Below are 14,192 nucleotides of genomic sequence, written 5' to 3'. Positions count from 1 at the left end.
GGGAGAGCTGCCAAGCTGAATAGTGATGCAGGATTTCATCCTCAACATCATTGCTGACACATTCCAGATCGGTTATGAGCAGTACTACACAAAGAAAGTCAACGTAAGCAAAGGGAGCATCGCTGGGCTTGGCCTGGTGCTAATGGCTTACTTATCTATGTTCCCGCTGCCTTGAGCTAACAACTTATAGAACAACGAACTCAAATAGTGATAAAACAAGCGCCACTGAAAAGGAACCAGGATAGAAGGCACTCTGCACTTCTTATCATGACTTCCTGCTTAGTTCCCAACCATGAAGAATTCAATTCAGACTGATTCTTTTCATAGCCTAACTGAAGAACCAATGCCCAATAAGAGGTGAGTGGTCTATGTAAAGAAAAAAAATTAAATACTCAGAGGTAGAAGTGAAAAATTTGAACATGACTTTATACCTTTACTTATATAATGATGTTAATAAGAAGCAAGGAAAACTTACCTGCCACTTAGTGATGTCAATGGTGGGGGGGAGGTGGTCAGGTGTGTGTGGGGGGAACCTTACCTGCCACTCAAATTCACTATCTGACCAATCCCAGTACGTGCTGATAGATGAGGAGACATCACTGCAGACACTTCCCTCGGGGAACAAGTCAAAAGAAGTGAAGTCTTGATCATCTAACAGGGAATAGCAGTCATCTTGATCTCCAACAGAAACTGATGAGAACAGCTCCTCACTACATTCAGAGCTTGCGACACTTGTACCACAGGACGTGAGGTTCCACCTTCAAAACCACCAGAGAAATCACATAAGGACTCACAGAACTCACAGAATGTAAAGACATGAAGAAAATACACTTACTAGCAACAAAGGTCTTTTGCAGTATGAGGACAGTGGGGGTTATTTCTTAGAGACTTTACTTAAAGAAATATACCAAGGGATGGAGAAATGGCTTGGTTACTGTGAGGATTGCATGACAACCCATATGGAAAATTTAGCACATATAAAAAACTCTTAGTACACAGCAGTTATTACTATTACTAAAAATGAGGTGAACCATTTCAGGCCAGATAAAAGGAATACCAAGTCGACATAAGTTCAAGTGCTTCTTAATTTTTAAAACGTAGTTAACTTATTTATTTATATTACATTTCTACTGTAGCTGTCTCCCCATCTACTCATCTTCCATTTCTCTTCAGAAAAGACAAAGGTGCCTCCTAATTTAAATAATTCCTTCTTTTTCTGTGTGTGCCTTGTGTGTGCAGGTGTCCACGGATGTCAGAAGATGGTGGCAGAGTTACAGGCCATTGTGAGCCACCTGAGCTAACTGATATGGGTCCTGGGAGCTGACCTCAGGTTCTCTGGAAGAGCAGCAGAGAGCAGTTTTCATAAGCACTGACCCATTTCTCTGGCCCTTTAAATAACTTTTATCAATGTTAAATAAGCTCACTGTAAAAATGTAGGGATAAGAAAAAAAAAATGAAGGGCTAGAGAGATGACTCAGGGGTTAAGAGCACTGGCTGCTCTTCCAGAGGTCCTGAGTTCAAGTCCCAACCAACTACATGGTGGCTCACAACCATCCGTAATGAGATCTGTACAGTCATACATGCAAGCAGAACACTGTATACATAATAAATAAATCTAAAAAAAAATTAAGGAAATGAGTGAGGAAGATTAACATAGTAATAAGTCCACTATCTTGCAATCCCTACTACACAGCTTCTTGGTACCTTTTTGCATGTGTGTATATATTTTAGTATCTTGTTTCCACTTATCACTCGCTATATACTGAACATTTTAAATAAAAGATAAGTATCTTATCTGACATGTTTGGGGACTGCATATGTTTTAACATTTTAATTATTTTGAATTTCAGGAATATACATAGTATATTAGTGTGTATATACATATATACACATATATATACATATATATGTGTGTGCATATATATACATATATATGCATATACATATATATATGCACATTTGTGTGTGTGTATGTTAGAGATGAAATCTAAGCCTAAATATAAAACCAATTTATATGGGACTGCTCTTGCAGTGGACTAGCTTCAATTGCCAACACCCACATGGCAGTTCATAATCATCTGTAACTCCTTCCAGAGAATCCAGCATAATCTTTTGTCCTTTGCAGGCATGAGGCATGCCCATGGTACACATACATACATGAATGCAAAACAAAACACCTGCATACATAAAAATAAACTAATTTATTTTTACCTGCACCCTATGCACATAGCCTGAATGCCATCCTATGAACTACATATTATGTTTAGTGTGTGTGCTTGTGTTTAAGTCACAGGACAACCTGCAAGAGTTGGTTCTCTCCTTCCACCATGTGGGTCCCTGGGACAGAACTCATGGCATCAGACTTGGCGGGTGGTACGTGCCTCTATCTGTGGAGCCATATAAAGGAGTTTTCGGATTTTTTGTTTTGTTTTTTACAGACAGGGTTTCTCTGTGTAGCTCTCGCTCTCCTGAGACTCTGTAGACCAGGATGGCCTTGAATTCAGATATCCACCTGCTTCAGTTTCCAAGTGCTAAGATTAAAGTCATGAGCCACCACCACCCCACAGAATATAAAGTATTTTTAATGCACCTGTATTTTGACATCTTATCACATAAAGTCAGAATGGAATTTTCCACATGAGGGATGATGGTGTTCAAAAAATTTCTAGATTTTGGATTGTTCCAAAAATTAGGTTCAACCTGTTTACTGTATGAAAGCATTTCAATTTCATATAGTAGTCAATTGACTGAATACATCATGATTTAGTTGCCATATTATCTCAATAATAGGCTGCTTTCATTGTCTTTATAATACTTAGATGAACTCGCGCTCTCTCGCTCTCTCGCGCTCTCTCTCTCTCTCTCTCCCTCCCTCCCTCCCTCCATCCCTCCCTCTGTGTGTGTGTGTGTGTGTGTGTGTGTATTTGGCAGTAGAACAAGCACTTGAACCTAGAGACTCACAGAAGCCAGAAAAAGATTCTATCACTGAGTTATACTCCTGACTGTCTTTTTTACATGTTTATTTTAAGGATGGATTTTACTAAGTTGCACAGACTGAAGAGAACTCCCACTGTAGCCCAGGAAGATCTTAAGCTTGCAGTCTCTGCTTCACCACTAGTCCTGTGCCACTGCTCTAGCTGAAATTAGCCCTTTTGTTTGTAATTATCTAGCCAAAGATAAGGACTCCTAGGATAGGCTGCTTGAAAGATAACTACTGGATCAAAGAGTATGTCCAGTTTTTAAGTTCATGCTACACATTTAGTCAAACTGATTTCTGGGATGGGTAGGATGACTCAGATGGTAAAGCAAGTCTGATGATCTGAGTTCACCATCTCTGGTACTCATATAAAGGTGGAACGAGAGAGCTAACTCCACAAAGGTTTCCTGTGACCTTCATGGCACCTATGCCCATATGTAAACACACATACACACATACCCAGAGAGAGAATATATACATATATACACACTAATAGTGAATAAACTTTAAAAATAGTTTTTCTTAATTTGTTTAAAAATGTGCATCTGGCCAAGGTATGGTGGAGCACAACTTTAAACCTAGCACTGGGGAAGCAGACACAAGTGGATCTCTGTGGTCTCAAGCCTAGCCTGGTCTACAAAACAATTTCTAGGCCAGGCAGGACTACATATGAGACCCTGCTTCAGAAAAAAAAAAAAGAAAAAATATGTATTGGCTATTTTTCTATTATTTGTGCTAATGTTTCATTACTATTTTGTGTGTATTTCAGACATTCAAGGATCTATAACATTTTGTCAATAGTATACGTTACAGGAGGGGCTTGGAGGGTGGTAAGAGTATCTTACAGTCTAGTGATCTTTTATCTTTTTTCTTTTGTAAGTTTCCACTAGTTTTATATCATTGATCATTAAGATCCCACATAAACTCAGGTTGTCTTGATACAGGAAATTAATCCTTAAAATAATAATTAGTATTTCCAATACTAATAAGCTTTTGGAATAATGACTTTCTGAAGAAAAGTCTATTAGGTTGTTCCACATCTTTCATTAAATCCAGCTTTTCTTGAATTATGTAACTTTGAACAATTCCTCGTCTGTCTTGTACAGCTATCCTTAAATAAACAGCCCATGACTTACAAAACATAGGAAATAAAAACTGCATGGTATATTATCCTTTGAACTGAAGGTGAAGTATTTTAAAGCACTGACAAACAAATGCTAATTTAGTTCCATAAATAAAAGAGCAGATGTCAATAAAGTTTCATAAATATAGAACTCATCTAAGAATTCTAGAACACTTTGCTGTTTGTTGTTTCTTGCATATGTGTATGTTTGGGGGAGGGGATTCATGCGCGTGCATACCTGTGTTTACACCAGAATATTACCTTGTGCCATTTCTCAGGTACTATGGTTTGACACTTTGGTTTGAGACAGGCTCTCACTGGCTAGAACTTACCTAGTAGGCTAGGTTGACTAGCCAGAGAGTCCCAGGAATCTATACGTGTCCCACTTCCTAGCACTGGGGTTACAAGTGCTAGGGGTTACAAATTCATGCTGAGGAGTGAACTCTGCCAGTCCTTTCCCAACTAACCTATTTCCCCAGACCCTAGAACATTTTCTGATATTTAGTTTTATCATATGGTTACTAGGTAGATAATATACTCATTAGAAAAAAAAAGTACTAAGGATGAGGACATAGGTGCCTGGAGTGACAAGTTTTAGCTCTAGCACCCATGTAAGAAAGACTGACATAACACTGTGAGGAAATACTTCCTGTGATGGGCAGGGAGCGACGGGAGGATCCTGTCTTGCTGGTCAGCTGGTCTAACCAGATCAGTATGCTCTAGGCAATGAGAGATCCTGTCTCAAAATACAAAATACTAAGTTAGGGACCGGAGAGATGGCTCTTAAAGAAGACCCAGGCTCAGTTCCCAGCACCCACATGGCAGCTCACAACCATCTATAACTCCAGTTCCAGGAGTTCTGGAACTTTCTTCTGGACATCACGAGTACTACATGTACGTGGCACAGACATAACATGTAGGCAAAACACATACACAGAAAGGAAAAAATTTTAAAATAATTTAAAAATAAGGTGGGGAAATAGTTGAGAAAGATCCTTGACATGAATCCTTATGTACACTTGAGCATGTACACACATACATGAACAAATACAGACTAATATAGTAAACAACCCAGCAGGATTAACCAAATTACCAGGTTTTGCAATAAAGGTTCGTAATAGCAATCAGAAACTGTGTCCTGGGTGCAGCAGTAGGCTGGGCAAACTACTTTTTTCTTGTCTTCAAATTCCATGTGACTCCATATCACTTTCTATCTTTATTCATTAGCCACTTAACAATTATTCTTAGTAACATTTAGGTTCCAAATACTATATCTTCAGTGCTGGGAGAAGCTACAACTAACTTTTTAAATTAGAATTGGCTTTCAGCTTGCAAACCTCCTGTGGAACCATGTTTGCCTGCCTCCCTGTGAAATAATGACATTCTTCACAAACAGGCTGTCCCACTTACGAACCTAACTAGTCAATCACTGACAAGAGTCAGGCATTTGTGTGCGTTTTCTCTCTCTCTCTCTCTCTCTCTCTCTTTCTCTTTCTCTCTCTCTCTCTCTCTCTCTCTCTCTCTCTCTCCCCGTTCCTCAGGTTTTCAGATCTGTGAGTGTATAGCAAGGCTTGGATACTCTCAGATGCAACTGCCTTTTTTTTTTATCTCTCAGCAGCAAGTAAACAGAATTCACAGCTGAAACAAAAACTTGGCAAAACAGAAAAATATTACCTTTTCCTGTCAAAGACTTTTAAATTCTATGTACATATATCTAGTCTAACTTACAAACACACTACTACTTCTTCTTCTTTTTCTTCTTCTTCTTCTTCTTTTTTTTTTTTTTTTTTGAGACAGGGTTTCTCTGTGTAGCCCTGGCTGTCCTGGAACTCACTTTGTAGACCAGGCTGGCCTCGAAGTCAGTAATCTGCCTGCCTCTGCCTCCCAAGTGCTGGGATTAAAAGCGTGCGCCACCATGCCTGGCACAAACACACTTCTTATTATTTTTAACCAATGCAGAAAAAAAGGATAAAAATACTTTTCTCCATTTCTAGCATGTGGTACTAAGTTCATCCTTCTAGGAATCTACTTCCTTCCTCAAATAGAAATTTTGAAACTAAAAAAATATTGAAATATGTACAAATAATATTATTTTTAAAAGATAAAAGTAAAGGAAAGTAAATGTCCCAAAGCATAAAGAATAACCAATAGATGTCAATAATGCTATTTTCAAACCACTTATCAAAAATGATAGCGCAGGGCTGGGGAGGTGGCTCAATAGTTAAAGCATTTAACTGCCCAAGGGGCAGAATGTGAATCCCAGAACCCATGAAACTATGCAAGTGAGCATCACTGCCCACCTGAAACTCCAACATTCTGAAAGCTCAGACAGGAGATCCCCAGGACAAGCTGGCTAGACAAAACTAGCGGAGCAGGCAAATCCTGCCTTCAGCTGAGAGATTCTGCCTGAATGAACAAGGTGGAAAGCAAACAAAACAACCAGCAACATTACTTGGGCCTACCCACACAGACAGGTACTCACATACATGAACAAGAACTTACATACTCATGAGAAAAATAACAGGAAAGTGAAGAACAACGTAATTATAATAAATGGTTTGCAAGTAATACATATAGTCTGACCCTGTTTTATTATATAGGTTAAACATCTCTCATCTAAAAATCCAGAATTTACAGTGTCCTCAAATCCAAAACTTATTGCAGGCAAGCTTTATACAATGAGTACAAAATTCCACCCTGACCTTGAAGGACAGAATACAGCCAAGATACAGGTGTACTAAAAATGTTATATAAAATGTACTCCAAGCTATATCTACAATTTGTATGTGAAACATAAATTTAGGATTTAGACTTGGGTCTCATCTCATTATGTGTATGTGAATATTGCAATCAAAAATATATAAAATCTGAAAGACATTTGACTCCAAGTATTTCAGATAAGCAATTCTCATCCTGTATTTCTACATAGGAAAAAAAAAAAACATGGAGAAACCAAACTGAACCAAACCAACAACAAAGTGTTAACTGTGTTCTCTCTGAGAAAAGAGATGAGTGATCTCTGTGGCTTTTAAAAGTACCTTCAATTTTCAATAAGAAGCTTTTGTAATAAAAATGTAAGTAATATTATTTGAGACTTTTCTGATGGCTTTGAACTGTCAGTGAATGTTCGTGTTCAGCACTGAATAATTCAACTTTACAAGCCTTTACACTTAAAAATATATATATATTTGTTTTCCTGGCATGTGTGTCTGGGCACCCTGTGTTTGTCTGGTGCCCATGGAGGCCTGAAGAGGGAGGAATGAAGTCACAGATAATTGTGAGCTGCCATGTGAGTACTGGGGATGGATTTTTGGAATTCTGGTCCTCTGGAAGAGCAGCCAGTGCTCTTAACCGCAGAGCCATCTCTCCAGCCCCAGCCCTTACATTTTAGTCTACTAAGGCTGGCAAACATCAAAATTCTAACTACAACCATAAAATTACTCACAGAGACTTTCCCCAAAACTTTGAGATAAAAAATGTTAATTAAATTCTCAATATTTATGGTGATTGACTTTAACAATTTAACAAGTGTTGTTCAAATGTTAGTTAAAAAAATAATAAAGCCACTAGCATTTCTTCCTAAGGCTGTTCCAGAGTATATATGGACTGAGGACTTAAGTTATTTTCATAAGCTACACAGTGGGTTTCAGGCCAGCTTGGGCTATAGCACAAAACACTATGTCAAATATAAAATTACAAAAATGTTGGCCGGGTGTGGTGGCGCACGCCTTTAATCCCAGCACTTGGGAGGCAGAGGCAGGCAGATTTCTGAGTTCGAGGCCAGCCTGGTCTACAGAGTGAGTGCCAGGACAGCCAGGTCTACACAGAGAAATCCTGTCTCGAAAAACAAATATAAATATATATATATATATATATATATATATAAAATACAAAAATGTTCAAATCCAGAAAAGAGCTATAGATCTGGTAGTGCAGGTCCTAGTCAGGAAGCAGAGATAGGAGGATCAACAGAAGTCCCAGACCAGCTTGGTCATAGTGAGTCCTAGGCCAGTTAGGATCATATAATCAGACTTTTTTTCTTTTTGAAAACCAACCACCACCACCACCACCACTACCATGATTAAAGTGCTTGATGTACAAGCCTGAGGAACCTCCAGCTCCATGCCTACCATAGGAAATCTGTAAGTGGTACAAAAAGCCCAGAATTGGAGTTGGTGCTGTAAGTCAGGTGTGGAGTATATTCCCTAAATATCTGTATCCCCTGCAGTGAAAAGAGAAACAGAAGATACAAAATAGATAATGAAATTTTTGCAGTCAGTGGTGACTGAACATGTGGTTATAAAATCTCATAAGTGAACCCAGCCTGGGCTCAGTGGTACATATTTGTAATTCCAATTGCTCAGAAGCTGTAGAAAAGAGTACAACTTCGTGGCTAGCCTGGGCTAACTTAGCAAGCTCCTGTAAGATCAAAATAAAAATATGACAAGGGCTATTCAGTAATAGTAGAGCACTTGTTTGGCAGTCATGGCACTCTAGAACAATTTCTAGTTCTGTAAAAACAGATCACCCAACTGAGTAACTGATGTTTCCAATAGCTCATTTCACATCCTGCCAAACAGGTGTGAAAGGCAAGGTAACGTCCTCACCTGTACACTTTTCACAATGGTTTATGTTGATGCATATTTTCTCTTGAAAGATGAAAAGACCAACTATCTGGTAATCTATATTATCCTCTTTCATCTCATATTTTAGTTATAAGACTTACCAATATTGTTAGGAAGGAAGCAAGAGATTTCTAGAAAGGTAGGTCAACAAAACCTCTATTATTTACAATGGAAAAAAACCTCACCAAAAGAAAATGTCTTAAATACACATATGTATTTAACACTGACATTTTGCTTAAAAGTCTACTCATTTTGACATACTAAAATGTATTCTACTTTTCCAAAATTCCAGACAAGCCTAATCACATCATCCCTCACAGGAAAGGATAAGTGTTTCTAAAATGGAGTGAATCAAACTCCTGGGCTCTAGTGATCTACTTTGGCACCCCAAGTAATACAGACCATATGTGTATGCTGCTGCAACTATTCTAGACAGTGAATTCTTTAATAAAGGTATTTACTTGTGATCGACTTTAATTTTTCCCCCAAATCTAGACTGCTGGCATGGAAACCTATGTCACCAATGAGATTCAGCCTGAGAGGCAATTAGTACTGCTGCTGTGACTCCCGAGTTAATGAGAATGTAGATACAGCCCGGTATCTGATAAATGTAAAGGCACAAAACTGTCATCCTCACCAGGCCCTTATCAGCTTATCAAGGGCATTATTTAAACAGTTTGGCCATTTCCTTATCCAGTAACAATCAGGAAGCAAAATAAAGATAAACCAAATATCTAACCACTGGCAAACTTTCCAGATGCAATAAGTTTCCTTCATGATGACTACATCTTAACTATTCATATGTGATCTACAGACTGCTGCATGACTTGGCAAATGATGTGAAGAAAAGAAGTGATGCATACAGCTCCAAAATAAAAGGATTCCCCAAATTAAACTGTGTCAGAATATATAATTTCCCCCGGAAAAAGAATCTGCAGCAAGCCCATGATCTCCCAAACACCATCTTGCAGAAGGACAAGAAGGCAGAACATTACAGAAGGTAAAAAGATTTAAAAAGAGAGACGAGCCAGCAGGTATGATGGCTCACACTGGGGAAGTCGGATCTCAATGAATCGAGGGGCCAGACTATGTTGTATAGTGAAGTCCAGGCCAGCCTGGGGCTGCAGACTAATAAACCTTTCTAAAAGGAAGGAAGGAAGGAAGGAAGGAAGGAAGGAAGGAAGGAAGGAAGGAAGGAAGGAAGGAAGGAAGGAAGGAAAAAGAAAAGACAGAAAAAGAAAGAAAAGGGTTTTTTTTTTTTTTTAATGATATATGCCTGTAATCTCAACACCTGTAGATACCAGGCTGTATCTACAATCTCATTAACTAAAGGAGTCACAGGACAAGTACTAATGTCCTCTCAGGATGGATCTCACCTGTGACATTGGTTACCATGCCAGTGGTCTAGATTTGGGGTAGAGACAAAGATAGGAGGACCACAAAGTAAAGGCCACTCTTGGCTACATGAGACGCTATCTCAAACCTCTGGCCAAACACACATTAAAAATAATAATAGCAGAACATGGAGGTGCACACCTTTATTTCCCCAGCTTTTGGGGGGCAGAGGCAGGTGGATCCCTGTGAATTCCAGGCCAGCCTACTCTACAGAGAGGTCCAAGATAGCCAGGGCTGTTACACAGAGAAACCTTTTCTCAAAGAATATCATCATCATCATCAACAACAACAACAACAAATTGAAAACAAAATGGTCTAAGACAAAAACATCATCAATTGCACATCTATTACCAACTCCTCTTCCTTTACTTTTTGATGGAAAGGGAGGTTTGAAATGAAAGAGCCAATCCAGGTTTGGTGGCCCTGGCTGCAATCCTAGCACTCGGAAGACCAGGATAGAATTGTCTCAAGTTAACAACCCAGCCTGGGTTATACAGTGAGTTTCAGACAAGACAAGCCTGGACTACAAAATGAGACCCTGACTGAAGTAAACAAAAATAACTAACTAAATAAATAGATAAACAGACAGTACGTAGGAGAAATAATGTTTGAATTCAGAAACCTGAAGAGTCAGTGTAGACCTTAAAAGATTTTGGCAGTGCTTACCCCCAACCTCACACCCAGGTGATGACAATCAATCACAGGAGATGGCAAAATACTGAAATTATCTCAATTTACTGGCTATGTAACTTTGTCTCCTGTTTCAAAAGTCAAATACCTTAAGCACACTTCAGATGTTGCCAATTTTGCATGCATGTTCATTACTTCATGGGCTAAGGATGCTTCTCTTAGTTTAAGAAAGTGCCGTGACCACTGATAACATTAGAGCCTTGAGCTCTAATCCAAGTTTTATCTCTGGCTTCAAGAGAGCAATCTATGTCTGCATGGCCTTTACCTGACTAGATATTATGAATTTCATACTTGGTCTTTCTCTCTGGGCCCCAGTTTCTTCAGTTTGCAATGAATAGTTGAAATTTTTGTAAGAAACTCACTGCCACTTCATTGTAAAATGTGTTGCTCTGGTATTCTGAATAATTATTTAGCTATAACATTTTATTTCAAAAACTATACATTTACTTTTTCAAATGACATTATATATGTAAATGCACAGGTTACACAGTAAAGAGAGACTGTTTTAAGGTTAGGAGAGGAAGATATGCAAAAATAGGGAAGGATATGACCAAACTCACATAGCAAACTTGGGTCAGAAACCAGAACTGGATTCCTTCTTTCTATTATCCTTAGATGGGCCCTTTCCCTCACCTCTTATCCATATTCTACGTGTGTGTGTGTGTGTGTGTGTGTGTGTGTGTGTAAGACGTTAGAAATATGGCACCATGGTTAAGAGCATATGATATCTTGCAGTTGACCCAAATTCTGTTCCCAGCATCCACATTCAGCCTGTTCCCAACCACCTGTAACTCAACTTCTGGGGAAATTCCCAACCACCTGGAACTCGATTTCTGATGTCTTTGGCCTCCATAAACACCTGCAGTCTCATGCACATGCCCACTCTTGATTTGCACACAATTTAAAATAAATTATTTTTAAAAGTTGAGGCTTTATTGAAAACCCATCGCATCACCAATGTTAGGTATAACATTTAAATGCTTGCATGAGAGAATTCTCCAAAACACTGCCTTCTGATAAAATAATTTACTTGAACACCTTTAAGAAATTATTTGTATAAATCAGCCCACCCTAAACTTGCTCTACTTCCCTCATCAGGGATGCAAGGCGGGTGGTATGCTATAGACTCTTCCAGAGTTTACCTTTGGGCATACCCAACAAAAGTAAGGCAACGTGTTCACAAAGGAAGGGGGAAATGACTAGTTTATTGGGCAAGCATATAGCTCAGTTGGTAGAATGCTTATCTAGCACGCATGAGGTTCAGGTTTCAAGCCATAGTACTGAAAAAAATTGTAAATTTGAACTGATTAAAACACACTAAGCTTAGTTGGACATCACAAATGTCTGTAATCCCAGCACTTGGGAGGCAGAGGCCTGAGGACCAGGAGTCCAAGGTCATCCTCCGGGCATAAGCAGTTTTGCTGATGGTCTAACCTATGAGAGATACTGGTCTCAAAGCAACAATGGAAAAAAAAAAAAAGACTAATTTTCCAGTACAATTTGGTTTAGGGTGAGGTTAAAATTGAGAAAGAGGAGGCTCGAGCTTGAAAAGTGCTTTCATAATATCCACTGATCGATTTGGCTCTCTCAAATTTACCCTGTAGTGTACCGGAAACGAAAGGGGTTAAACTTTTGCAGATGAATCTAAAAATCAAGAGTTGGGGTTTAGGATTCTCTGCGTACGGATGGGGGCGGGGGTCACGAAGGAGTAAAAGGAGAAGATCTGAATGGGAAGAATTACTAGAGTGCAAAAAGGAAAGGGGGAGAAGAAAAAAGGTGCAGGGAAGCTGGTCTTCAGAAAAATCAGGGGGCAGTGGGTGAAAACAGGGAGGAGCTGGGAAGAGCCTTGGTCAAAGAAAGATGGGGGAGGGGGCAGCCCGCAGCTCAGGCTTGCACGAGGGACCAGGAGGAACCCTGCAGAAGCGCAACCTGGCGTCCTCTTGCCCCGCCTGGCAGTGGGAAGTCCACCCCTGTTCTGGGAAGAGCTCCTTTACCTGTTGGTGTGAAACCGGTGGAGCGGATCCGTGCGATGGCAGGAGGAGAGCTGGCAGCCGAAGTCGCTGATGTCCAGGCAGCCAGGTTCCTCGCTGGGGCAGGTGCCCACCCCGCGAGGAGCTCCTAGGAAAGGGAAGGGCTCCTCTGGGGTTAAAAACTTCTCATAGGAAGTGGTGGCCGACGCCTCGTCGGACATGGTGGGAGATGGGCCGGCTCGGTCTCACTGGCTGCAGATGGGCTACTCTGGCACTCGCCCCTTCCCCCACGCTAACCTGGCCGCGGTGGCCGCCGCCCCCGAGTGTGCCCACCGCAGCCGCCCGAGGAGGGGAGGGCTCTGCACAAAGGTCGCTGCGAGGCCGCAGCAGCCCACAGACCACACAGTCCGCTCCTCTGAAACCTCGGAAGCCGCCGCCGCCGCCAAGCCCGACGAGTCACTGCGGCGCCGCCGCCCGGCCCGGCCGCCCCGCCCACTGCGCTCACTGCTCGCTGCCCGCTGCGGCTTCGGTCCGCCCCGCGGCCGCTGCCAGCTCCTGGGCTACTCCGAGCCGCTGCCCTTGCCCCCTGCCGGAGTGGAGGAGGAACTGAATGTCGGTGTCTTAAGCCCAGGGCGACCCAACCGGCCCGGTGCTCTATGCGGTCCCCGATTCTGGGATGCTTGAAGGGCCCACATCTCAACCAAGCCCGCCCCCCTCGCCCCTCCTCCTCCTCCTCGTGCTTCCCACTCGCACTCCACGGCCAAACAGCAACAGTAGCCCTTAGGACTAGGGACTTAGCCAAGGTCATACTGAGGGAATATATGAAAAACAAGTCCCAGGTGCCCTTGAACACGCGGGACCACCCTGTCTCGATTCTACTTGTATTGAGCTCCTGCAGTAGGTGTGCCCAGCTAAAGCAATGAGCTGTAAGAGAAATGGACCATAGAGTGAGGAAGGAAAAAAAAAATGCCGCCTCACTTGTAAGTGGCCTCGCTTCAAAAACCCTGACAAAGCGACTAGGCTGCTCAGAGATGCTGGGACTGTAATGTTCTTTTGTGTTCTGATCTTTCTTTCCCTCGTAGTGTTTGGAATGTCCTGCCATTCTCCTCTGCTAATCCTTAAATCCCCAGCTCAAGCACTATCTTCTTGGTGAAGCCTTCCCTATCTCCCAAAGGAGACTTATGCACTACCGCTGTTAGGTCCTGCAACCCTGCTTCCGTTGATATTATGGAGCTTAACTTGTTTGACTTAAATCAACTTACGAGGTATCACATGGTGCTCTTTGCTCCTGGCACTTCACTTCTGTGTTCTAGACAAGCGATTTTAAATCTTGGAGGCCTGGTTTTGTTTTAATATTCAGCTTTTTAAAAAGCCTTTATATCTCTGGAATAATTCTGATTGATCTTGAGTGC

At 41.1% G+C, this 14,192-nt stretch overlaps 1 protein-coding gene across 1 annotated transcript in view; it reads right to left on the bottom strand.

Moving 5' to 3' along the window:
* Fam199x (family with sequence similarity 199, X-linked) overlaps positions 1-13,277 on the bottom strand; it is a 34,040-nt gene extending 20,763 nt beyond the window's left edge. The window contains exons 1-2 of the mRNA XM_021153448.2: positions 12,805-13,277; positions 539-758 (exon numbers count right to left, since the gene is read on the bottom strand). Coding sequence (XP_021009107.1) covers positions 539-758; positions 12,805-13,001 — 417 coding nt within the window. The 5' untranslated portion in view covers positions 13,002-13,277. The remainder of the gene's footprint in view (positions 1-538; positions 759-12,804) is intronic.
* Between the last annotated feature and the right edge of the window lie 915 nt (positions 13,278-14,192).

Source organism: Mus caroli, chromosome X, assembly GCF_900094665.2.
Source record: "Mus caroli chromosome X, CAROLI_EIJ_v1.1, whole genome shotgun sequence".
NCBI classification, from domain to species: domain Eukaryota; kingdom Metazoa; phylum Chordata; class Mammalia; order Rodentia; family Muridae; genus Mus; species Mus caroli.
Note: the sequence above shows the minus strand (reverse complement) of the source record. Positions and strands in the feature narration are given on the sequence as shown.